At 59.8% G+C, this 25,135-nt stretch overlaps 1 protein-coding gene across 2 annotated transcripts; it reads right to left on the reverse strand.

Annotated features, from left to right (window-relative positions):
* Positions 1–1,091: 1,091 nt before the first annotated feature.
* Positions 1,092–24,936, reverse strand: Cplx1 (complexin 1). 2 transcript variants are annotated; one of them, XM_078020789.1, is made up of 4 exons: positions 24,787–24,936; positions 23,469–23,565; positions 6,606–6,781; positions 1,092–2,783 (listed from the first exon to the last, which is right to left on the reverse strand). In XM_078020789.1, exons 2-4 carry the CDS (start codon positions 23,497–23,499, stop codon positions 2,586–2,588), a joined length of 405 nt encoding a protein of 134 aa, XP_077876915.1. In that variant the 5' UTR covers positions 23,500–23,565; positions 24,787–24,936; the 3' UTR covers positions 1,092–2,585. The 2 variants fall into 2 exon arrangements, with proteins under 2 accessions (XP_077876915.1, XP_005319115.1); XM_005319058.4 differs by lacking the exon at positions 24,787–24,936 and adding an exon at positions 23,673–23,811.
* Between the last annotated feature and the right edge of the window lie 199 nt (positions 24,937–25,135).

A 25,135-nucleotide genomic window follows, 5' to 3' on the forward strand; every position in this document is an offset into this window, starting at 1 on the left:
AGCACAGCTCAGCTATGTTAGGGACCCCAGTACTTCCCCAGAGTCCTCAGACCCCATCACCTGAGGGTGAACAACGGGGCCAGAGTCTGACCCATCAATAACTAGAGGACCAACTGACTAATGTTCTGGGTCACCTGCATGTTCAGGTCACTGCTCAAGCCTAAGCAGAATCCAGACCAGGGCAGGGATGGGGCAGGATGAGTGGTAGGTAGACCTGGTTTCCCCTTCCATGAACAGCTATGCTGGGGTAGTGGGTAGCAGCCAAAGTGCAGAGCATGCTACTGAGTCCTATCGGAGATGTGGATGTAGATAGATGTAGACCCCAGGAGAGAGAACTGCTCCCTGCCAACAAGTGGAATGACTCACTGGGAAGCTCAGTAGTGTCCTCTGGAGGCAGTGAGAGGGGCTGTGGGAGATGCTTCAAGTGGTTGGAGGAAACCATGTTCCCTTTGAGACCCCACCCTGCACCCAGGACAACCCAATGGGTTGGGACTACTGTGGGGAGTCCCAACCCATTGGGTCTAACCCATTGCCTTCTAACTCTGGGCAAGGTTTGCTGGAAGGTCCTTGCGTGGGGAAGGTCACAGAACATCCACATTTGCTGCCTTCCTGGAGAGGGCCCCCCAGAATGAGCAGTCATACACCTCAAGGAGGCTGAGTGTCAAGCAGATTTGTCATGGCAGGACACCCAGAAGGGAAGCAGACCAGCTAGTTCTCTGGGCTGGGATCCAAGTGCTTGTACCAGGCTGGAGAGCTGGCAGGTCCCCCAGTGCTGCAGGGAGGAGGGAGGACTCAGGACAGGACCTTTGGACAAGGCAAGAATTGGGGGGCCCACTCCTGGGCAACAGAGTGATCTGGACCCTGAGGCCTGGGAGAGCTCTGGGAGGGAAGAAGCCTGTCACCGTCAGGAAACTTTGCAGGTGACCTGTGGGGCCTGAAAGGGTAGGTCTGCCCTTGGGAGATGGGTCAGGATCTTGGGGACAACTTGTTTTTGCTGCAGCAGGAGCCGAGGTACTGCCTACCAAGCAGGGCATAGGCGCCCACAGGTGAAAGGGACGCTCAGGCAAAGTGGGAACTCTGGAAGCAGTAGCCACATGGCATGAATCACTGTTTATTGGCTGTGATTCCATCTGGAGAGAACACACGTGAGGGCCCCCGGCATGCAGGAGGAGGCTCAGGGACAGACGGACAGGTAACACCCACAGTCTACGGTAAGCTTGGCGGCCGGGCGCCCCATGTGCTGGGAACAGGATGCGGGGTTAACGCGAGAGAACGCCCAGTCTGCTCAACGTGTGATAACAGGCATTTTAAAAAGACGCGGACCCCAGAGGCGAAGGGGCGGCGCAGGGCAAACCCGGCGCATGTGCGCCAGGCAAGCTCTGGCTGCCACAGACAGAGGGGCGTTCATAGTTAGTATTGCAGTCTAATTGTTATGGCTTCTCTAAAGAGCTATGTAAGGTCATGAAGGCCCCAGGCCACGCCCCTGGCCCGCAACTCGTGGACACTTAATGAAGTTTTGATGTGAACAGAAAGGGCCAGGGGACCAAGACAACGGCCTTTCGGTGGAGATAAAACTCATCAAATACAGAGACCTCATTTACCTGAGATTCAACGGATTGTGATGCAAATTAAACAGGATGGAGGCAAACAGGGATGGGTGGCTGGGGTGGCAGGGCCTTTTGGCTAAACTCCACTGGGTTGCACGAGGGACCAATTGGTGGCCCCAGCCCAGGGCCCACACCCTCCAGCCACCGGCCTCCCTAGCTCTGGAAGGTGGGAGTGGAGTGGGTGGCTACCGGGTTCCCCGAGGAACAACAGCCACCCCCATGGAGGACAGGCCACCAGTGAGAGGCCCGACTTGGTGCGTGCTACAAAGGGGTGCCTAGGGACTCAGGATTGTCTGAGAATCCCCCAAACCTATTGCTTTGTTCCCCGTGGCATGGTATTCCTTAGAAGAGAGGGACAGAGAATGCTGGGGCCGCAGGAAAGGCGAGGGGGTGGGCAGCCAGCGGACAGGAAGACGGAAGCAGGGTCCAGCGACCCAGGTTGGTGCATGGGGTAAAGGCTTGGAGCTTGGCCGGCCTCAGGAGGGGCACAGGCACCAGCTGCTCACCCCCCAAACCCAGCCCAATCAGCACAACCAGCTCCTGCCCCCACTATGGCTGTGCTCCTGAGTTTGAGCCCCCACAAGCGCCACCCATGCAGGGCTGTTGCACCCAGGGTTGAGGGGCTGACCCTTAAGGTCCCTGACCTCCACCTGGCTGGGTGGGTGGCAAACGCAAGGACAGTAGTGGAGGGTGGGCCGACCACCAGCAGGCAAAGGAGCATGGAGAGGGGCACGGACTGCAGGGGCCCCGGGTTGCGCCCTAACCCAGGGTTGGGGGTGTTGATGGCAGTGCGGGGAAAGAAAGGGTGGAGGCTCCCGAGGTGGGAGGGGCGCGGGCAGGATGGACCTAGGACTATGGCTTATATTGGCATTGGGGGTGCTGCTTCTGCTCCCGATGTCCTTTCCGGCCTCCGCAAGGGTCTGTCTGTACAGGGGGCGGGGCGGGGGCTCTGGCTCCCGGCGCTGTCCAGGTCGGGCGCTACTTCTTGAACATGTCCTGCAGCGGCCCAGGCAGGTACTTGATGACTGTATCCAGGATGCTCTCATCCTCCTCCTCCTGCTCGTCCCCGCAGCCCGGAGGGATGGGTTTCTTGGGGCGAGTCAGGCTGCCCTCAGAGTTGGCCTCCATGGCCGCCTGCGCCTCTGCCTCACGCTCCTCCTTCTTCTTGATACCATACTGCAGGGAGAGGCAGGGAGGGCAGGTCAGGCAAGGGGCTGTGCTCATGTGGTCCTGCCTCTGAGGGGCTTACCAGGCAGAAAGGGCCAGGGGACCGAGACAATGGCCTGCACTGGGAGACAAGCCAGGGACCCAGAAAGTGCTCCAAGTGGCTGAGAAAGGCCTGAGAGGAAGCCCCCAACCCACCACCCAGTGGAGGACCCATCAAGAAGTGATCCCACCACAAGGGGTCCCTGTGGGGAGGGAAACCCAGAGAACAGAGGAGCATCTAAAAGGCATGGAGGTGGGGCATAGCCTGGGCAGCTGTGGGCCCCAAACCCATTCTTCCAGCCCTGCTCCCTGAAGCCTGGAGCCCAGCTCAAGAACCAGAGCCTTCACTGTAGCCTCCCATCCCAATCCCTTGTCCTCCACTTGGTCTCACACCCCTAACTCGGCCAAGGGCCCTAGATGCCAGTGAGCTGTTCCCTGCCAGAATGCCCTGGAATCCCACTTACGTGTGACCTTGGCCCACACACCTGCACGTCTCTGCCTACCCCACTTCTCATCTCCTGGTTCTGTCCCAAAGTCTCTCGTTTTTTCCAGTGTAGGAGAAAAGCCCAGGGCCTCAAGCATGCTAGGCAAGCACTCTACCCCTGAGTCCCATCCCCAGACAGGAGCTTGCCCAGGGGCCCAGGTTGGCCTCCAACTTGCCAAGGAGCTAGGATTGCATGTGTGAGCCACTGAACCCAGGTGGAAACAGGGTATTCACAGGTGTAATAAGGTAAGGATGGAGATGAGATCATTCTGGGTTTGTGAGGCCCTAAATCCAGTGACAGTGGCTTTGTAAGAGACACCTTGACCAGAGGTTGCCAACCAAGGAGAGGTAAAGGGGGTTTTCCCTTGTCCTCTCAGCCCTTCTCATCTTTAACAGAGGTGGGAGTGGAGGGTCTCAATGATAGGAGAGAGGGTAGCCCAAGAACATGCTGACTGGGATGACCTGCCAGCACCTTACAGCACCAGGAGCTCAGTGGGGTGAGAGGACAGCAACGGGCACTCATCACACCCACCTAGGTTGCCTCCTAGGACAGCCTTGCTCCACGCAGGTGGCAGCCTGGGGCCAGAAGGGGAGGGGGGAGATGTGTGTGGGCTGGACAGAGATGCAGCCAGAAACTAGGTCAGGCCAGCACACAGATGGGACTGCCTCTGCAGCACCCCAAGAAGAGAACCTGGGAGCCACTAGCTAGCTCAAGGGCCACTGGCCAGACCACGACAAGGCCCCAAGGGGCTGACATCGGAGGTCAGACAGGCAGTCCTGAGAGCTCCGTTGAGAGGCCACAAGTGCCAATCCATGACTGGAGCCCCAAACATGACCAGATAGACCACCCTCTGGAACCTGTCAGCATCTGCACAAGCTCGGGCTGAGCCTTGAGCCAGCACAGGGGACTCAGGGAGAGAGACTCTGGGTGGGCACCCACACAGGCTAACTCCTGCCAGAGCCTCATCTCCTTCCCAGAAGGAAGGTTCTGGCTCAGTCACCTACCGTGGGTGGCTGGAAACACATGCAAATCAGTGGTTCGTATGCAAATCCAGCAGCTCACACACAAACAGGGGGTGGACATGCAAATCAGGTGAGGATATGCAAATCAGATGGTAAGCATACAGATCAGGTTATGTGTATGCAAATAAAGCCTGGGTGTGCCAGGCTCCCCTCCTGGCCCCAACACACTCCACAGCTTTGTGATGGGGACTGAGGGTACTGCTCTAGGAATGATCTCCACCACCTGAAACAGACCCAAATGGTATGCCCACCTCTCTCCCTCTGTTGGGTCACTGGAGGCTCACAGATTCGGGAGCTGGGCTCAGCCCTCAGCCCCACATCTTCAGGAAGCCTTAGACAGCAGCTTGCCTACCCCCCAGCTCCTGAGATGGGGTACATGCCGCCCAGGGGAGGCTGGGGAGGTCAGGGCCAGTGAGCAGCAGGGTCTGGCCAGCAAGGGCATCTGGGGAGGCACAACTGACTGACAGGGCTGGGTTTTCCACCTGTGGGGAACAGGGCATGGGGCACCAGCTGCAAAGGCCCAAGGTCAGGGGCTGTGCCAGCATCAGGACGTGGGTCTGGGCAGCAGGTGTGAGGATGGGAGCCCATCACCTCCTGAGCTCCTTGCTGGGTGGGACCAGGCAGCACAGCAGGGCTCCTGGCATGGGGGTGGGGGGATGAGGGGTGCGGGGACGCAGTTAGGCCTCTGTAGATTCTCCCTGCTGGACCACCCCTCCCCTTTGAGCCAGAGTGCCTAATTTTGAGGTTGTAGCTTCAGTGTTCTCCATGTCTCTTCCCAAATCCAGCCTGGTGCATGCTTGCTGAACTTTCTGGAAGATGAATTTCTTTAAAATTTCCAGGAAACAGAGTGGAGAAGGCACCGGCCTTTTCCTCCACCTTTCCTCCTGACCCCTGAGTTCTGCATATCCCACACCTCGGCTCTGTGCTCTCCATCATCACTGTTCCCTGTCTCTGTCTCTTCCTGTTTGCCTGTCTCTCCTCTGAATGGCTGTCTCTGTCTGTGACTCCCTCTCCCTTTTCCTCCCACCCATGCCCTTTCCTGATACACTGTCAGCCAGGACACGGCCGAGGTGGGGTTTGCCTCCCCACCTACCTCTGACTGAGGCCCAGCCTGACTCAGGCTGCAGCAGGTCAGGTCTGTGGGGCCGGGGAGGATACATTAGCTGCTGCTGTCCAGGGAAAATCAGCAGGTGCTTCCTGCAGGACCCCAGAAACCATCCAGGGACTAAAGGGGTGTCGTGACAGAGGAGGGGGTGTCACTGGGGTGTACACGGACAGGGCCCGGCGCTGTGCAGGCTCCTGGGGCAGGGTGGGGAGGGGAGCCCTTGAAATGCCCTTGTGGGCCCTGGCTGTGCCTGGCTGTGTCACCTATCCTGACCCACTTCTTCTGCCCATGTCTAGTTTCTACGCAAGGCTCAGCAGAGCTGGCTATCTCCAGGGTCTGAGCCGTCCCACCCCCAGCCTGGGCATCACAGGGAGTCTGAGCCAGAGGACTATGGCAATGCCCCCTCCCCATGTTCCTGGCCACCAGGCCTATGGCACTCAGAGCTAGGCACTAGACCAGCTGCAGGAGGGACCCAGGAAAAGCTCTGTCCCAACCTACCCCAAGCCTACCTCTGTGGGGGGGGGCAAAGATCCCCACTGGGCACAGGGGCCATGGGGGCCTCATGGCCACTCTGCCCCACCCAGCCCCACCCAGAGACCCTGGACAGAGCCCCTGTTCCCACTGCTGCACCTGGTTTCCCCCAGCCTCTGCAGGCCCACAGAGGGGGTGGGGCCTCTGCCCTCCCCCAAGGCTCCTCCAAGCCCCCACCCCATCTGCAGGGAGGAGGGTGGACACACAGGGCTGTGCTCCTGGGGGGGACGGACCCAGTGGCAGTCTGAGTCTAGACACATGGGCCTCTCTGTCCACACAGCCTTGAACTCAGAGCCCACTCTGCCCCTATTTCCCCACCTGTGACAAGGAACAGTCCTCTCTGGCAGCCCCAGGTCAAAGGTCACCCAGAGAACTCAGAAGCAGGCATGACTGCCTGTCACAGCTCCTTAGACCTCACTGCCCAGCCACCTATAGACCCAAAATGTTGGGCCCCCTCCCTGGGGGTGGACCCCAAGGGAGGCCCAGGTCCTGCCCACGCCCTCCTGCAGGGCTCTCCTGGCCCTGGGAGAAAGGGCCAACCTTTCAGGAGCAGGAGGGCCAGCCCACGGCAAGCCCCTAGTACAGATGAGACCCCAGGACTACGTCCTAGAGCCTGCGGTGACCCGCTGGTGGCCCAGGTGGTGCCCACCTTGTCGCGGATGCCCTGCCGCATGACCTCGCGCTCGGCCTCCATCTTGGCATACTTGGCCTTGCGCTCCTCCTCCTCCTGCCGCAGCGCCTCCTGGCGCTCCTCCTCCTTCTTGGCGGCATCAGGGTCCTTCTCCTCGTCACCACCCAGCATCTTCCCCATGTCCTTGGTGGCTCCTGGGGACAGAAAGGCAGAGTCAGGCCACAGGCCCTGGCGCCCTCCAGTGGGGAGGGCTTGTGGTCGGCAGGCGCAGTGTGGCTGCGCATGTGCCTCTGAGCCCCCAAGTGCTGGCCTGTGTCCTCCCGGGTCCCGTGTCCCGTAGAGGGTGGCCTCCAGGGTGTGAGCAGAAGGGTGGCATGCAGACACCAAGTCTGGGCCAGGATGGCAGCAGCAAGGACACTGCCTGGCACTGGCACCAAGGCCCCAGTTTCTGCCCTGCCAGCCACCACTGTCCTCACAAGCTCCTGATCCTCAGGCCCAACATGGCCCTGACCTCCTGTGTCACAGGCCACAGGACAGACTATAACACAGCTCTGGGGAGCAGGGCTGGGCATCACCCAGGAAGGGGCCTACGTCACCACAGCAGCAATCTGGACAGCTTTTGTGCAAACCTTGCCTCTAGAACAAGCTGATTCACACTGAAATGAGGGAGGCCATTAGCTCTTCTCCCTTTTGGGAAGTGCTGGCACCTTATAGTGTCTCTCCCCCAACTCCCCTGAGGGCATTGTAAGGGCAGCTGAGCCCTCCTATGGGTGCTCAGCTCTCTGTCTCTCTCTTTTTTCCTTTTGGTACCAGGGTTTGAATTCAGAGGCACTCAACCACTGAGCCCGTAACCCAGCCCTATTTGTATTTTATTTAGAGACAGGGCCTCACTGAGTTGCTTAGTGCCTCTCCATTGCTGAGGCTGGCTTTGAACTCCTGCCTCAGCCTCCGGAGCCACTGGGATCACAGGCGTGCCAGTTTGGGTGCTCAGCTCTTGACACAGCTCATTTGGGGCTGCTACAAATTAAAATGTGGAGACAGAGTTAAAAATAGACAGGATACAAATATGTAACAATAAATCCCATCCACAGGTATAACTACCATGCACAGACAAAAAATAAGGGAAAAATAAATAAACACGACCCAGTCGCTCCTTGTGGCCAGTGGGTTCCCCCAGACAGCACACCGCTCCCCCTGCCCTCCAGCAGTGGCCAGAGTTTGCACAGAACCTGCACCATTGCCTCCAGGGTAATCTATGCTTTCAGGACGACTCAGGGCTTTCCACACGTTTTTGATCCTCGATTGGCTAACTCTGGCAAACGTGGCATGCTGTGTCTGTGAGAAAGGCCCGCAGCAGAGGCTGTTGGGACCACCACAGCCCAATTCTAAAGCAGAGAAACAGGAAAAGGGCGATTTCACCTCACGCTGAGAGAGGTGAGAGCGCCTGCGGTAAGGACCCAGGGCAGGGCTCAGCAGGCACAGCTGCCTTCCTGGAGGCCCCACCGAGCAGCCTGAGGAACAGGGCAGGGGCGCCAGTGTCTGAACGTCCCTGGAGCCATGATGACCCCCGCAGAGCTCCACAACCCTGGCCGTCCATTCACAGAGGACACAAACTGCTTAAGCATAAATTTGATGAGGAAACCTGTAGCTGAAGATGATATCATCCATTTAAAGTCTAAGGCTGGGAGAGACACCGGGTCCTGGTGGATGGTGACAGCATGAAGGTGTCCATGGCCAGCCTGTCGTCATGAGCAGCCTTCGCACCTCCAATCCAGCCTCCAAGTCCTCACAGCCTCTTTTTTTGGAGTCGATAGAATTCAGGTTCACATGGCAGAATGAAGGCCAGAGAAGCATGTGCCTTCAGGGGAAAGCAACTGCTGGGACTGGGGACCTCAGGGGCAGAGGGGCACTGGGTTCTCTGGCTGGAGGTGTCCAAATATGCTCACGTCCATTGCCATTGCTGGGGAAGCTCAGGCTCTGTGGGGAAAGAGGCCACCACGGCCGTGGGGCAGGCACCCTGCAGAATCTAGCACACGTGGGCTCCACACAGCGCACACTCCATGGAGGGACACAGGGATACAGGTGTTAGGACCACCACAGCCCTAACACCACGCCTCTGTACATGGCTGGACACAGCCCAAGGGGACCCCAGGCATCCCGGAGGTTGCAGCATGCCAAGGTGGGCGGGGGACACCTGCAGATGGGCATGTCACAGATCCCGCTGCAGGAGAGCGAGGCGGGAGCTCTGGGTAGGCACAGCAGGTTCCTGTGGTCGAGGAGGGCAGAGGCCGCCTGCCAGGCTGGCCTGGAACCAAGCCAGAAACGTGTCGGGGGCCCTTTCCGAGCCTCACAGAGTTCTTACAAAGACCAGTCGGAAGTTAGTCTGCACCACAAGGGAAGACCCCCAGGCCCACCAGCATGACCACCACAAAGCAGAAAACAGGAAGTGTGGGCAGAGACGCAAGGAGAGTGGCACCCTCATGCCTCGACAGAGCAGTGGATGTGGACAGCAGCTCAGACAGAAATCTACACAGCAGCAAGGCTGCACTGAGCAAGAAGCCAGCAGGTGCTCAGGGCAGTCCTGCCAACTCCCCGTGTGAGGCCAGGAGCAGAGGTGGAGGCTGGGCTGGCTGGAGGAGAACATTCTGGAAGCAGAGCAGCTGGCTGCATGGCACTGTGGCTGGGCTCTTGCCACTGAGCCCTGCACGTAAGCAGACTGAAATGGTAAATTCCATGTCATATGTATCTTATCACTATAGAAAGAGAAATGTAAATTCCAGATGACTCATAACTCTGTCTCCCACAAGAGCTAGCCTCAGAGACTCAACGTGCTTCTCAGAGTCAGCACACCTGGCCGGACAGGGCCTGGCCCAGGAACAGCAGGACAGACACCAGATGCACCAGCACGTGCGGAGCCCAGCACGGCATCTATAGTGAGGCTCCAGCCCTGCAGAACCAGAGGGTTGGGCTCGCCATGCGGTCCTGAGCAGGCAGGTTCCTGACAGCTGGGGACCAGGGCCACACTGCTCCCACAGCCTCCACAGAGGACAGGACCTAGAGCCAACAGCAGCACTGAGCCTCAGAAGACAACAGCCCAGAGTCCTTGGCGCAGGATGTGGCTCCGCAAACCGGGGCAGGCAGCAAGTGTGAGATGCCCCGCAGCAGGGGAAAGGGCTGGGGATACTGTGGACAGAAAGGGGCCGGGGAGGGATGGGCGGGGTAGGGCTGGTGAGCTCTCCCTTCTCCTCTGCAAGGGGCCCAGGGCCAGCAGAAACAGCAGCCCGCTCTGTCCTAACACGCCGCAAGCTGAATGAAGTACATTCTCCAAAAAATGTAAAAAGCAACGATCTCTAAGAACTCACAGATGGGATCTTTCAACATTGACGAGAAGATAATTCCCATGATATTTAGAATGTTCTTGGAATGGAGAAGACAGAAGGAAATCCTCTGGGTTATTTCTGTGAAATTAGCATACAAGCAGTGCTAACAATCAACCCAGAGTCAGACAGCGAGACGGAGATAGCCCAGGACCAGCTCCAGCCTGCGTCACAGCGCAGAGGCCACCAGAGAAGGGGCAGCAGTCTGCGTCCCCAGGACTCTACAGGAAGACAGCCAGGAACTCTCTCAGGGCCTGAGAGCGGCTCTTACAACAGTGTCCTGCGCCTCCTGACCCCACACTGTCCGGAGGCGCAGCCACCATATCAGCAGCGTGCCCCACGTGCTACTCCGGGCACCCCACGCCCCCAGCAGCTTTCTGCCTTCTGCTCCTGCAGACTCGGAGCTGACAATGTCCTGCATCTCCACTGCTGGGGCCGGGCAGGGATGGGCGGGGTAGGGCTGGTGAGCTCTCCCTTCTCCTCTGCAAGGGGCCCAGGGCCAGCAGAAACCCCTGTCCTGCCTGTCCACTGCCCCCTCTCTCTACACATGGCCAAGGGGTTCGGTGACAGAGGGGCCCATGACACAACCGCGACAGAATTGCCGCAAACAGAGACACTTTTATATTTACTTGCTTTTTGGTACCCAAGGTTGAACCCCAGGTGCTGGGCCACTGAGCCATGTCCCCATGCCTTTTTACTTTCTAATTTGAGAGAGCATCTTAGTAAGTTGCTGGGGCTGGCCTGCAACTTCTCATCCTCCTGCCCAGCCTTCTGAGTCTCTGTGATTACGGGCGTGTGACACCACACCAGCTAGAACCCCTTTTTAAGCAGCCGCATGGAGGTGTGAGAGACACTCGGCACCCTGCAGGGCTGGGGCACTTGCACACATCTTGCAGACATCCTGATGGAGATGGTGGCCCAGGGGCCCCTCCACCCCAGCTCCTGACACTGCCTCCTCAGGACACCACAGTTCACGGCTGGCGGCTGGCTCAGCGGCTGCAAGGGCTCCCCTGTGGAGCTGCACTCATGCAGAGTGTTGCAGCCCTGGCCGTGGTCACCCTGTGGACACACCTGCTTGCTGGCAGCTCTGTGCACTACAGCTGCCTATAAGTTCTGAGCAAGGGATGGTGCGGTTGTGCAGTGAGTCTAGGTTTCACCTCTAAGGAGCTGCCACGCTTCCCCCAGTGTGGTGTGCCCAGCCTGCCTCCCCACAAACTGACCTCCTGCCATGGCCTCTCAGTCCTCGCTATCCTGAGTGGGTGTGATGTGGCTCCTAGTTACACTTGAATCTGTATTTCCCTCATGACTAAGGAGGCTGAGCATCTTCCAGTGAGTCTGTTAGTCATCCTCATCCTCTTTGGAGAATATAGACCTCATGGTTCGTATTCTCAAGAATAAACTGTTTAAGAACAGCCACAGCCAGGCATGGTGGCCACGCCTGTAACCCAACAGCTCGGGAGACAGGACTGTAAGTTCAAGGCAATTTAGCACGGCCCTGTCTCAAAATAAAAAGGGCAGGGGATACGGCTCCATAGTCAAGTTCCCCTGGGTTCAGTCCCTGGACAACAAAGAAGGACGGGGAGCTTTAAGGAGAATGGCAGGGTGGCTCGGCCGCTCTGCTCCCCACCAGGACCCCAACGCCAGGCCCCTCAGGGGCCACTGCAGTGGCTGAGCAAGTGGACACTGGGTCTTCTTGGTTTCTGCCCCACTGCTCCATCATGGCACTCTGCCTTTGGGGTCCTCACGGTCCCAGGGCACCTCTCAGAGCTCTGCCTGCTGTCTCTCAGAAGGGCCTCCCCTCCGAGAGGCTGGAGTTACAGCGTCCTCCACTCACACTGCCCACGCTAACGTGGGCCCAGGAGCCCGCTGACAGTCTCATCACACAGATTCCCCTCTAAACACTGCGTCCATCTCCCAGTGTCCATCCACTCACGCTACTTTCTGCTTCCCCTGGGGTCGCCATTGACCCCCTGGTGTCCAGGAAGCCTGTTGCTCAGATTCTGGGGCTCAGGAGGTGGGCCAGGCCAGGGCTGGGGCCAGAGCCATGTTGAGGGCTGGCCACCAGCCTGGCCCTTCCTGCAGCTTCCTCCGCTGCACTCTGCCAGGGTAGGATATAGGGTCATAGGCTAAAAGCCACCAACAGAGCCTGATGTCGATGGCAGAAGCCTCTGAACTGCTTCCTCCAGGCCAGGCCTGCAGTGTGAGTCACAGCTGGGAAAGCCAGCGGCTCCTTGCTCTTCTTCCTCCGTCCCCTGTAGTCGAGGGGCACCCTGTGCAGCCCTGGAACTCAATACCTTGTGGGGCCAGCTTCACCACCCCACGCGGGTGACTCTCAGATCATGTGGCATGTCCACAGTAGCTGGATGGTACCAGTGCTGCCCAGTCTCACACTTGCTCATGGTGCTCGGCTCTGGGCCTCTCCAGGGTGGACCTGGACTCTCACCCAGGAGCCAGTGTGTCCATGTTTCCTGTGTTCCTGCGGTGGGAGCTCAGCTCCATGTGGAGCTGGGCAGGACGGCTGTGTCTTTGGCCATGGAAGTGACCCCTTCCTGGGGAGGGCTCCTGCTGGCCGTGCAGCTCTCTGGGTGGACGCCATGGCATCTCGTGTCCCCTCTCTCTGCTAGTCTTTGTCTCAGATGAGCTTTCTGTAGCTCCCAGGGCTGGAGCTTAATGTTTTTACCCAATTTGAAAAGCTTGCCTTTTAACCAGAGTTCCCAAGACAAGGGAAGCCTTGGGTCTTGTACCAGGCAGCGAAGGGAGCAAGGCACAAAGAGCTCTGCCCACCCACACCCTGGAGGCCAGACAGGAGCCCGTGGGTCCCAGCAGCTGGCCCAGGTGCAGGGCCCGGGACACACCAGGAAACCAGCACCTACACCCCAAGAGGCGGGCGTCTGGGCCAAGTGGGGCGTCGCCAGGCCAGCGCACCCCAGGGGGAAGCCGGACCACAGAAATGCACGGGTTTTGGGATGGAAGCCAGAGGCAGCCGAGCAACTCTGTGAGGCCCTTTCCCAAAAAATAAGGTGAGACCGACGTGCCACTGGACCCGCAGCCGTCTGCCCAGGCCTTGTGCTGGGGCACAGTGGGGGGCATGTACATCAGATAACCCCCCCAGGACCACCGGGGATCTGAGCCCACCTGTGGATGCTCCAACAGGATATGTCCTGAAGGACCAGCCACCAGGGCCACAGCTGTACCTCCAGATGACAGGAGGGGTGGGGCTCAGGTTAGCATCTGCCAAGCTCACACTGGGGCCCAGGCTCAGCTCCCAGCATCACAGGAAATGAAAAGGTCACGATGGCAGATGGTCAGCAGAGCTGCTGCCCTCTGCTTCCCACACAGCACCACCACCTGGGCTGCGGTGCTCACCTGCACCGGTGACCCTCAGAGTGCTGCGCCAAGACCCCCACCACAACCTGCAGAAGAGCTGTACACATGCTGACCGAGGCTGGGCAGAGAGCAGGGCACCCGACCACACAGTTTCCAGAGGCCATGGACAGCATGAGAACAGGGCCACAGAGGTACCAAGCTGGGTGGGGGCTGATGTGCAGGCCAGAGCAGTGACAGTGTGAGCCATTGGCCAAGCATAGCACCCGGCGAGGCCTGGGGCTGAGGCATGTGGGAGGCCATGGGCTCCCCTCCCTGGAGACCCCAGTGCCCAAGCCCTACTGGGATATCCAGAGGTCACTTCCTTGGAGAAATAGAACGGACATGCCCAGTTGACCTGTCCCCAGGTGTTGTGCAGGGCAGGGGACCGTGGAGCTGCAGGTGGGCAGTGGGGAGACCTATGTCCTGAAAGAAGAGTCCTCACTCAGCCCTGCCCATAGCTGCTTCCAACGGTTGTCCAGCTCCCCAGGGTCCTTCTGGAGAAGTAGAATCACAGCCCCACAAAGGCCATGGAGTCTGCCCAGGGGGAAGTTCCTGAACACACCCTTGTCGGTCCCCTTCAGAGCCCAAGTGCCCCACAGGAGCATGACGGACTGCCAGCCAGGTTTCCCCGGCCCGTGGAATGCGGGCGTGCACCTGGACACTCCCAGCAGGAAGAAAACCAAACACTCAGGCCAGGAAAGGACAGGAGGACACAGAGAGGCATTGGAAGTCCAATGCGACGTCCACACTGCTCAGGCCAGCGCCAGAGGCCAGGATCTGCCACTCCAATGCTTCCTATAAACAGAGCACCAAGGCTCAGATGAGAAGGACCCCAGCTTAGCCCCAAGGACTGAAGAGCACTTGAAATCACAAACGTAGGAAATAGAAATCAGATTGTTAGAAGAAAAAGTTTTGGAACTATCCCAGAAAGTAGAATGAAAGATGTCGACAGAATGTCAGGAAGCAGCAGTGCCAGAGCTCCAGAGAAGGCAGGAGCAGGGCAGAGACAGAGCCCACAAAGAAGCAATGGGAACAGGGCTCCCAGACTCCAGGCTCACACCAGGGGGTGGGCGAGGCAAGGCCTCCAGGCCTGGCGGTTTCTCAATGCCAGCAGAGAGATATGGGTCGCACACAAGCCCTGGACCAGAACTGGCTCCAACTCCCCCCAGCCTCATAGTGGTCTGGGGCAGCAGAGAGAAGCCTCAAAGTCCAAGGGACTCTTCCAACCTGCAGTTTTATACCCATACCCAGCCTAAATGCCTCTCCAGAGCGGAGATAAAGATCCCTCCTTACCACCCACGCACCTGTCTCAGAAAGGACAGGCACACAAACAGCTCTGCAGTGACAGTACTGAGTGACTGTTTCCAGAGCCACCAGTCAGAAGGAAGGGCAGGAAGGTGCTCGGGAGGGAGACATGCCTACCCTGTGGCTGGCACGGTCACCTGCGTAAAAATACTGTGCTGGGGGCTGCTGCCAGGAGAGGGAGGGATCCCAGGAGCCCAAGGCTAACCACGAACAGACTGAGGGCTTGGTGAGGCTCAGCGTCTGTCCGGCTCCTCGAGGGCAGTTTTACAGTTCAGAGACTCAGCCGTCAGCTCAGGGCCGTGGGGAGTGGGATGCCTGAGCATCAGAAGAAACCCGCGAAGCTCCTCAGCCTAAACAGAGGGAGGAGGCCTGTGGCCCGAGTGCGGCCGCTCCTCCTTCCATCCTGGCTGAAGGCACCGCTGACTTCAGAGGCCACAAGTTGCAAAAGTACTCAACAAAACTCCATAAGTACCTGCTGACTCAGGCCTCAGGGCCGCAGGACTGGCCAGTCCCCACACCAGGTTGTCCCTGGATTCTGGATTCAGGCCACACTTATCCTGAACCTCATCACCAAAGGACAAGCTTCCACCAACCCTGCCAGACGGACAGAGTTCCCTGAGCAGGCAACTCCAGGGTCGCAGGGTGCTTCGGGAGGAGCTGGAGAACCTGTGCAGCACCCAGAGGGGCCTCTGCGGCCAGGGGGCTGGTGGCCTGGGGGCCCCTTGCCTGGCGACCCACACAGACCTCACCCTGCTACTCATTCATGCCCTTTAAAATATCCCAGATCACAAGGCCATCCTGCAGCCTCCACAGGACGGGGAATCCACTGTGGAGTTCACGGGCAGTCACCTCCGGCCACTCAGATCCCCAGCCTGGGGCATCCTGCAGTCCCATGTGAGTGCAGACCAGGCCCAGGACAGGCTGGGCAGAGGTGAGCCCCTGGCAGAGGCCCACGGCGGGCCCAACAGCTACTTCCACATCAGAGCTGGGCATTTCTGCTGCTGTCTCCACTCTCTACAGTGGAAGTCACTACTTTTATAAGAAAATACTTGTGTGTTAAAGGTGTTAGTAAATACCACTTGTGTGACCAGAGCCAAGATCAAAACGTTTCCTACCTATTGAGAAAAGAGAGGTCGTGTGAAGCCTCCACCTCTGCACTCCAGAGAACCAGAGGTGGGAGGAAGTCGAGGGCCAGGACTACTGTCACCCAGCCCCTCGGGAGGGAGCTCAGCCAGACCTCGCCTCAAAGGGAACAAAAATGCTGAGCAAGGGCAGCTCAGTGCAAGGTACCCTGGGTTCACCCCTAGGACCAAAAAGTAAAATAAAATAAATAAACCCAGGCTGGGCTGTGGCTCCGTGGTGGAGCGCCAGCCTAGCACACATGAGGCCCTGGGTTTGATTCTCAACACCACATAAAATAAATGAATAAAATAAAGCTATTGCATCCATCTACAACTAAAAAATAATTAAAATAAAATAATATAAAGTACAGGGAAGGGGCTAGGGCTGTAGCTCCGTGGTAGAGCACTTGCTTCGCGTGCGTGAGGCACTGGGTTCGATCTTAGCACCACATAAAAAAATAAATAAATAAAACAAAGATTCTGTCCAGCTACAAATAAAAAAAAAATGTTTTAAAAAAAGGACAGGGCAGCCAGAAGGGAGGCCTCTGAATGTCTCACACAAAGAAGTGGCACGGGTCTGGCGGGGGCATTGGCAGTGCCCTGTGTGACACCAGACACGGGCCATGTCCTGCACTGTCTCCGGGTCCTTGTTAAGGTGCAGTTGCTCTTGGCCACCGGGAATGAAAAGACACCTTCTAAAGCACACGGATCTGGCTGGCTCCAGAGCAAGGACACCGTGCTCCCGGCCCCTCTTGGCAGCTAGAGCTGCGGTGAGGGTTTAAAGGGTGTGGGGTCTTAGAAACAGAATTCTGTTCCTGTAGTAAGATGACATACATGGAGCCTCTAAGGGAGCATTGTTTTTTAGTTGGAGTTGGACATAGTACCTTTATTTTGCTTATTTATTTTTATGCGGTGCTGAGAATCAAACCTACTGCCTCACACTGCCAGGCAAGTGCACTCCCACTGAGCCCCAGCCCCAGGCCTAAGGAAAAATTTTGCAAGTTAAGATGAACAAGGTCAGACCCAAGATGGGCTGCAAGCCTCCTCACTGAGCACAGGCCCCATGGACAGAGGTGGACTACTCTGAAGGAGGCCAAGCCAGGCACCCAGGGCCTGCTGGTTTAGCCGGAGGAGCAGTGGTCCAAGCAGAGTCCAAGCAGAGGCGAGCCCAGAGGGGTGGTTCCAGGCTCTGTACAAGGGGCTTTTAGTTGTGGGTATAGAGGGGGGCCTGGCTGTGTTGCCGAGGCCAGCTGAGCACCTGGGCTCATGGGGACCCCTTTCCCGTAGCTGGAACCACAGCGACCACAGTGCCAGGCTCTACAGAGGAATTTTAAATGAGGTAGGATGCCAGGGTCTCTGTGTGTTGGCCACTCAGGGCAGAGGTTGCTCTGCGGCCACCCTCCACGTGCCACTCACTCCTTCGAGCCCCCAGGCCCTGGCTGCCACCCTCCGGTTTCCTCTGGGAACATCCCCTGGTCAGTTGTCCGTTCCTTGCCATCCAACAAGTCGACCCTGTAGCCAGAGAGGGTGGGGGAAAGATGACCAGGTCAACGAGACAGAGCGCTGGGCAGCCCAGGGCTGCCATCCAGCAGGCCCCTCCACCTCTGCTTCCTAGCCCACTGGTCAAGGTCAGAAGACCCCTCCCCTGCGTGGCACTGAGGCAGCTGCCAGCCCCTCTGAGAGCTGGGCCTGCTGAGCCCCAGTGCCATGCCCTTGGTGGGGGGCACTTGGACAGTGCTGTGAGGCTGAGCCAGCTGCCCATCCTGGTCACCTGCTGACCCGATGCTTGGCCCTGGCCCCCCTGGTTCCCTCGCCCTCACCTTGACCTGTGAGGATGGCCCAGGGCACCCTGCTGGGCAGCTCGGACCATGCAATGGCCGGCCCTGCCAGTCCTGGGGGCAGGGGATGAGGCAAAGCCTGGTCTCCCTGCTGCTGGTCTGGATCGTGCCCCACGTGCCAGGAGCCTCTCCCCTCCTCTGCTCCCGTGGTCTGCAAACCCTCGTGTGCTGGCCTGAGACCGCTCCACACCCACGGCATGCTCTGTCCGGGAGGCCTCCTTTGGAGGCCTGCCCAGCCAGCACTGCGTCCTTGCCCATGGAGCTGGGCACCAGGCAGTGTCTGATCTTGGCCTTTGGGAGAGGACAAAGGAGACAGGCGAGATGAAAATGCCAATCAGTGAACCCAAACTGCCAGGCATGGTGACAGATGGCACAGCCACCAGCCTCGGGATGGCCGTCACCTCCCTCCACTCATGCTGCCACTCGTGGGACCGGGCACCAGCCCTGGTGGGAAAGATGGTAGTGCTGCCTGACACCTCTTCTGCAGAGGGGGCAGAGGACAGAGTTGGGCAGGGCCCATGGGGGCCCTGGAGAGCTCCCACAGGCTCAGCAGCAGGGGCCTGCCCCTCCCCCAGCGTGCAGAAGCCAGGAGCAGGCGCTGCGACAACCAGTCCTCCACCTCCCGGACTGCAGTCTGCACCCAGGCCCTGCACCCAGCACCTACATCCAGCACCCCAAACCAGTTCCCAGCACCTAGCACCTGTACCCAGCACCAACACCAGCACCTAGCATTAGTACCTAGCACCCAAAACCAGGACCTGCACCAAATGTTCAACATTGCACCCAGCACCAACACCTGCACTCAGCACCAGTGTTCCTCATCCAGAACCAGCATCTGCATCCAGCATCAGTATTTAGTAGTTAGCACCAGAACCCAGCCAAAGCACTCAGCACCCAACACCTGTGCCTAGCACCAAGTACCAGACTTGTACCCATCAACATTGACAACTAGCACCAGTACCTGTACCCAGTGCCAGTGCTCAGCACCTCAGCCTCAGAGCCCATCCCTATTCCCATGGGAACATTTTTGAGACCCCTCACACAGGAGCTACTAAAACGTTTTACAGCCTGCTAGGTCATTAACTCTGCAAAAAGGAAATCAGAGGCCCTGGCCCTATGGAACAGAGGGGGAACCATGTCTACCAGGTGCAGGAGGAGAGGAAATGTGGCTCAGCAGTGTCACTGGACACCCCCAGGGCACCAGCTGGGGACAAGGACAACACTGAGAAGCTGGGAGCCTGCAGCAGAGGCAGGAGAAACGGGGCCTAACCGGGCCTTCCACAGCCCCTGCCAGAGTCCCCCTTCCGGCAGTCCCTGCAGGCTGCACCTCTGGGAGTCCCCAGCCAACGGCAGGGCAGTTCAGAAGGACTGCGTCCTGCCCCGTGCCACCTGGAACAGGAGCCTCAGCACCCCCAGGGGCTGGGTGGAGCTGGAAGGAGGGCCTCCCCTGGCCCAAGGGTGCAGGGGTGCCATGTCCCCTGGCCCAGCCCTCCTTGGCCCCTGGCTGGTGGCACAGGGTGGGGGCCTGGACTTGCAGCTGTTTGAGGCATCGTGGATCTCCGCCCGTCCACCCATCCCCAGCGGGGGATGTTGGCAAACACTGCTGAGAGCCCCCACGCGGGCACTGTCAAAACACAGCTCGCCTCCCAGCCAGTTTCCTGCCAGCCCAAGAGGGAACCAGCCAGCCTTCGGGAGCTGTGCCCTCCGGAGGGGAGGGGGAGCTGCAGGGCTGCAGAGGGAGGCGCTCGCCTGGAGTGTCCTTCAGGCTGCCAGGGATCTGGGGCAAGAGGTGCTTCTGCCAGCCACGGAGAGCGGCATCCTCAGAGGCACGAGTGTGGGTATTTCACTCTCAAGCACTACTGGCTGCCTGCCCTGTGGAGGGGGAGGACACACCTGTCGCAGGGGCTCAAGGTTGGGGGTCCTGGAAATTAGTACTTCCCTTCTTGGGTGTGAGCCCTCTAGCCAGGGACGCCTAAATGGAAACTAAGAGTCTCCACTAACACAGCACTGAACAGGTAACAGGCTGTGTGCCTCAGCGCCTCCCTGGACTGGTGATGCAATGTGGGGGCAGCAGCAGTCACCTTGAAATCAGAGGAGCAGGCAGAGTGGAAAGCTACACTTAGGGCACCAAAGCCACCTGACCCCTGTCACCCACATGAGCTGCTCTCCCTCTGGCTCTGTTACTGCCCTCTGAAAGCAATCTCCCCATCTGGAACTATTCACATGCTGCCCAGTTCAGCACACAGCTCCAGTGTCCTCCCAGACACCTGAGGACCTGGGCCTGGGCAGCATCCCCCGACTGCCCAACTCAGGGACAGCCAGGGAGGGACAGCCAGGGAGGCCCCAACACATAGAGCTGCTGAGACCCAGTCAAGGGAAGAGTGGACAGGAAAGGGTCCAGCAGATCAGCCCATCCAGGCCCTGGGGGTGGGACAGGACAGGGACAGGCCTCATCCTTGACACAGAGCCCAGGGTGCTGGGCCCAGGGCAGACTCCCCATAGGACATTGTCCACAATGACCATGCTGGGGGGTCCTGGAGCTGCCTGGACAGTGTGGGCTAGCACTGTCCAGCCTGCCCTGGCCCCTGAGGTCCTGGCACTTACACATGCTCACACCCCTGTGCCATCTCTCACCCCCAGGGCTCCACGTCCCTGCACCACTCCCGAGGAGGTGGCATGGGAGAACGAGATCATCTGGGCCACCACCCCAATGCCCACTCTCCCCCTGGTGAAACACAGCCCGGAGCCCAGGCCACCTCCAGGCATGTGTGCCCTGTGGCTCAGGAGCCAGCCCCAGGTCCTCACAGATGTGGCCAGAGCACCTGGCCACCTGCAACAGGACATGCCATCCTGGACCTGGAGTCCCAGAGGGGGCAAAACCACAGGAGGTGGCCTGTCCCCACAGAGGGTGGCAGAGGCCTGAATCACGGCCATGATGCACCTGCGGGGTCCAAGGCCTGCTGAGGCACAAGGACGTTCTCCTATGAGAAGCAACAGCCTCAAGCTGGATGCCAAGTGCCCCAGTTTGGTCCCAAGAGAACTCTCCTCCCAGCCCTGCCTGGCCATGGGCACAGGATCCCAGGGTGCCCACAATGGCCAGGCTGGCAGTGTGGTCAGGCATACCAGGCAGCACTGCCCCTAAGCTGTGGCCTTCAGGGTAGCAGGTGTCAACCCATAGCACACTGTGAGCCCCGAGGGGCACAGGACTGCCCAGTTCTGGGGACGTGGACTAGAGGGGCCTTGGAGTCAGCTGCTCCCTCAGGGCACCTTGGTGGTGACAGGTGGGGAAGGCACATCGGGGGCCATGAGAATGCAGTGCAGGAGACACTGGTGGCTGTGTGTGCAGGAACCATGGTGCAGAGGTCACAGGACGTGGCGAGGCCAGGGACGGTAACTGGGCCGTCGGGCTGGGTGGAAAGGAGGGTGGGAGAGGCCTGCCAGGCTGAGCTTGGCAGACATGGCACCAGCTCTGTGGCAGCTGACCAGGGAACGGGCCTGGGCTGGAGGAGGCACTGCTGGCCAGGCCCTTTCCCACACCCTGCAGGCCCACCAGCTGGACGGCTGCACAGGCTGCAGCCTGCCCTGGACACATCCACCAGCTCAGGGGTGTGTGAAGGGCTGGGTCTCCCTGGAAACGAGGGGCACTGTGTGTCCATGGCCCAGCCCGATCCAGAGTCCATTTCTCCCCCATCTAGGGCCCTGCGTTGCAACAGGACATGCCATCCTGGACCTGGTGTCCCAGAGGGGACAGACCAACAGAGAGGGCCTCATACATGCAGAGCCTGTGGCCTGAGACCTCAGTTGCTGCCCTGCACCTTCTGTCCCCACAAGAGCCTTGCCTGAGACTCAGGGACAGAGCAGACAAGACCCTGAGACATATGTCCCCAGGCCACTCCCTCCTCACAAAGGACATAGCTTGCAGGAAGAGAAGAAAGATTGAATTAGGCAGCATGGCAGTGAGGCCTGTCTGCAGCAGGTCACCAGGACCCAAAGTCTCCCACAGGCACCTCCTGCGTGAGCCTCTGTGTGGTCCTGCCCGACTCTGCTTCTCAGCTTGAAAGTCTCAATCTCGGCAGCTCCATTCCGTCTGTCCCCCTGCATCCTGAGTGCATTTCTCTTTCTGTTCCTTGATCTCTGTTTCTGGGCTGCTCTTTTCTTTCCTTTCTTGTCCCTGGCTCTCTGGTGGTTTCCTGGGCCTCTCCTGCTCTCCCACCTGCCGGTTTCTCTGGGTCTGGGGCTTGGTCTGTCCCTTGGGGTCTCTGCCGACCTCTGACCTTCATTGTGGAGCTGTCCTCCTTCCTCCATCCATCCCAGTCTGTGTCTCTATCTTGCTCACATGCACTCTGAACCCAAAGTGAAGCCCGCAGGGAAAGAAGAGCTTGGAGCCAAGACAGGTTGCCAGAGAGCCTCGCCTGCTAGCCCCGCCCAGCGCTGGCCACTGCAGTCTCCACAGCAGGAACACAGAACAAACCCAGAGTTCTCTGCACCTTGCGCCTGGCACCCAGCATGGGGCCGCAGCCCAACGCACGCCCACTGGCCACCCCCAGGGCTCCCACGGAGGTGGCACAGCCCGCCCTGGCACCACTGCAGGAAAAACTTTGGGCTTACATGGAACAAAGAGGGACTCCCGGCTGGCAATTACCCGCTAATTCCAGCCTCACAGACAGCAAGTCAGACGGCTCTGTTTCCCTAAAAGCCCACCTCAGGCCTGAATTAGCCACCTAATTAATTATCTGTGACAGCCTGGGATAGGCTGGTGGAGCCCGGGTCCCTCCCGATGCAGGGTGCCAGCCTGTCCCTGAATCACATCTGGTGACATGGTGGTTATAATCAGACTCAACCTCAGCCTGCCTCAGCCGTGCACCCTCAGCACGGGCCAGGCTGACATACAATGTCTGGGCAGAAGTGCTCTTGCCTCCAGGAGGTGCCCTGCGTGGCACTGCCCCAGCCTCCTCCTCCTGGGCACTGCAGCTCTCAACCCCTCCCCCCGCAGCCCAAAACCCAGCTGGAAGCCACACAGGGCCAGGATGTACCCCACGCAGGCCACCAAGGGAGTGGGAGAACTGGGCACTGGCCACATGCTCCTCTCACAGGGAGCTCTGGGCACCAAGGGAGCTGAGGTGCCAAGAGTGGACAGCTGCGGGTGGACTTGAGACCCAATCAGGATAGTCCCAAGACTCTGTGGGCCTGAGCTGACTCAACAGTCCTGACCAAGTACACCTGTGCCAACGTGGACCAGACCCTCTGTCCACTGCCCTGGCACCCCAGTCAGGGACTTAGCCCACTATCTTCTAGCAGCTTTCAGTCCAGTCAGCCTCTGGCCACAGTGATGGCCCTGGGCCAATGGGGACAGGGCTCCTTCAAACAGCACTCTGCAGGCTGCAGGAGCCTGCCCTTCCAACATACACAGAGCTGTCCTATCTGTTCCTGTGTCCAGTTAGCCATGCCTCTGTGAGGACGGTATGGCTCCCTATCTGCATGAAACCATGGAGCCCAACCCCACAGCAGGCAGACCCCACACCTCTCCTTGGCTTCCTGAGGCTCTGCTACAGGACCAACTCCAAGCCTACCTTTGGGTGCTGCTTCCCCAAGTGGGGGTGCAGCTGCTCAGCCCTTCAGAGGCTCTGTCCTACCATGCCAGGGGCAGCATGGTACAACAGAGCCTTCCTCCATCTCCAGTCCCCCAAGGCTGCCCAGGAGGCTCAGAGGGGCTGGCACGAGGATGCTGCCTTGGCCTGTGTGAAGTCTGAGGTGGCCGTGGGGCCCTGCTGTCTGTGCCAGCTGGGGGACACATCTCTGGGTGCCCTGTGTCTGCCAGTCCCCTCCCTGGTGGCCCCGTCCCACAGCCCCCTCCCTGCCTGTCCCACCTCTTACCTCCCAGGGCCTGTTTCATCACAAACTCCATGGTGATGGCTTGATTCCTTGGGACCACTCCTGGATCTCACATTCAAGTGGGGCAGGCGTCTTCTACCTAGGGGAGAGTGCAGAGTCACAGGCGCCCTGACAAGACCTTGCCCAGAGACCATCTTCATCCCCCTCCCCAGCACCCTGTAGGGCCGACCCACCCAGGAAGGGCACCTGGGAGAGTGTGTGTGTGAGGAGGCGTCTGTCCTCACACCAGCCTGGATGGCAGGTCCAGCACTGCAGGTGCACCCAGCTCTGAAGGCTGCTTTCAGCAGCTACTGCAGGGAGGAGGGCTGCTCCCAGCCCGGGGGCACTGCTCAGAGGAGCCTGGCGCCAGTCTGCGTGCAGTGGGGGCAGGGCCCAGGGGGCGTTTGAAGGTCACTGCTCTGTTTCCCAGCACAGGATGGGGCTGCTCAGCCTCCTTGCTGGTCCCTGGACAATGGGGCAGGGGTCTGTCTGCGGGGTGGAGAAAGGTTAGGATGGGCAGGCCCTGAGTGGTGCCCTTTGGGGAAGGTGGTTTCTGGTCAGTGTCAGGAGGCCAGTCTCTGTCCCTGGGGAGATCCCAATGCCTGCAGCAGGAGGATGAAGTTGAGAGGACAAAAGGCAGGGGTCAGCCTTTCAGTGGGAGTGGGCAGATGGCCCCCACCTGTGTCCCTGTGAGGTCAGTAGCCAGGAGTGAGTGCCCAGCTGGGTGGATTCTGGTGGCGAGACCTTCTTGCAAAGCCACAGCCTTGCAGTGCCCCTCTTTGTGAGGATCTCTCCTCTAAGGGAGCCCCAGGTCCCTAGGGATCCATTGTTTCATGCTTTTCCCTCTGCAGACCACGGAGACCGCGTGAGGACTGGGGCCGGTGGAGGGCAGGGATCTACCCCAGAAGTGCTGGCGCACAGGGCGCCTTTGCCGCAAAGCCTGTTCTCTTCCAAACTTCTCCCCTGGCTCCTGGGGGAGGAGACTGCGGGCCCAGCCGCAGAGAGGTGCGGGCGCTATGGGAGCTGCGGCGAGAACCGAGAACCGGAGGCGCTCGGGCTCAGGGCCGCCGCACCCTCGGCTTCGCGAGAGGCCTCGGGCGGCGCGCGCCAGGGTTAAGAGAGCACCGGAGACGGGCGCGGATCCGCTGGAGAAGCGAGGGACCCCGGGGCGATTCAGCACCGCGCGGCGGACAGCGCCCGCTCGGCCAGGCGGGGCCGGGCCCGGGAAGGGACCCAGGAACCCGGAGCCGGGGCGCAGGGGAGCCGGGAGCCGGGAGCCTGGGTGCGGAGCGGGCGGCCGGGCTGCGCGGGCGCGGGTTACCTTCCCAGGCGGGCGGGCGGCGGCGGTCAGCGGCAGCGCGCGCTCGGGCCGGCCGGGTCCATGTGGCGCCTGGGCGCTGCGGCGGCGGCTGAAGGGCACCGCGAGGAGGGCGCGTCACGCCGAGGCGCCCCCGCCCCCCTCCCGCGTCCCGCATGACGAGGAGGGCGGGGCGCGGCGGTTCCGCGGGCGCCAGCGGGTTGGGCAGGGGCGGGGGCGGGGGCGATACCGCGCCCAGGGGTCTCTGGTTCCGTGCCTGGGTGACTTGGCTCGAATCCCACCCGTGTCTGTGGGAGTGCGGGGCACCGACCCCAGCCGCGGGGCCTCGAGACCCCTCGGAGGGCAAAGGCAT

Source organism: Ictidomys tridecemlineatus, chromosome 9, assembly GCF_052094955.1.
Source record: "Ictidomys tridecemlineatus isolate mIctTri1 chromosome 9, mIctTri1.hap1, whole genome shotgun sequence".
NCBI classification, from domain to species: domain Eukaryota; kingdom Metazoa; phylum Chordata; class Mammalia; order Rodentia; family Sciuridae; genus Ictidomys; species Ictidomys tridecemlineatus.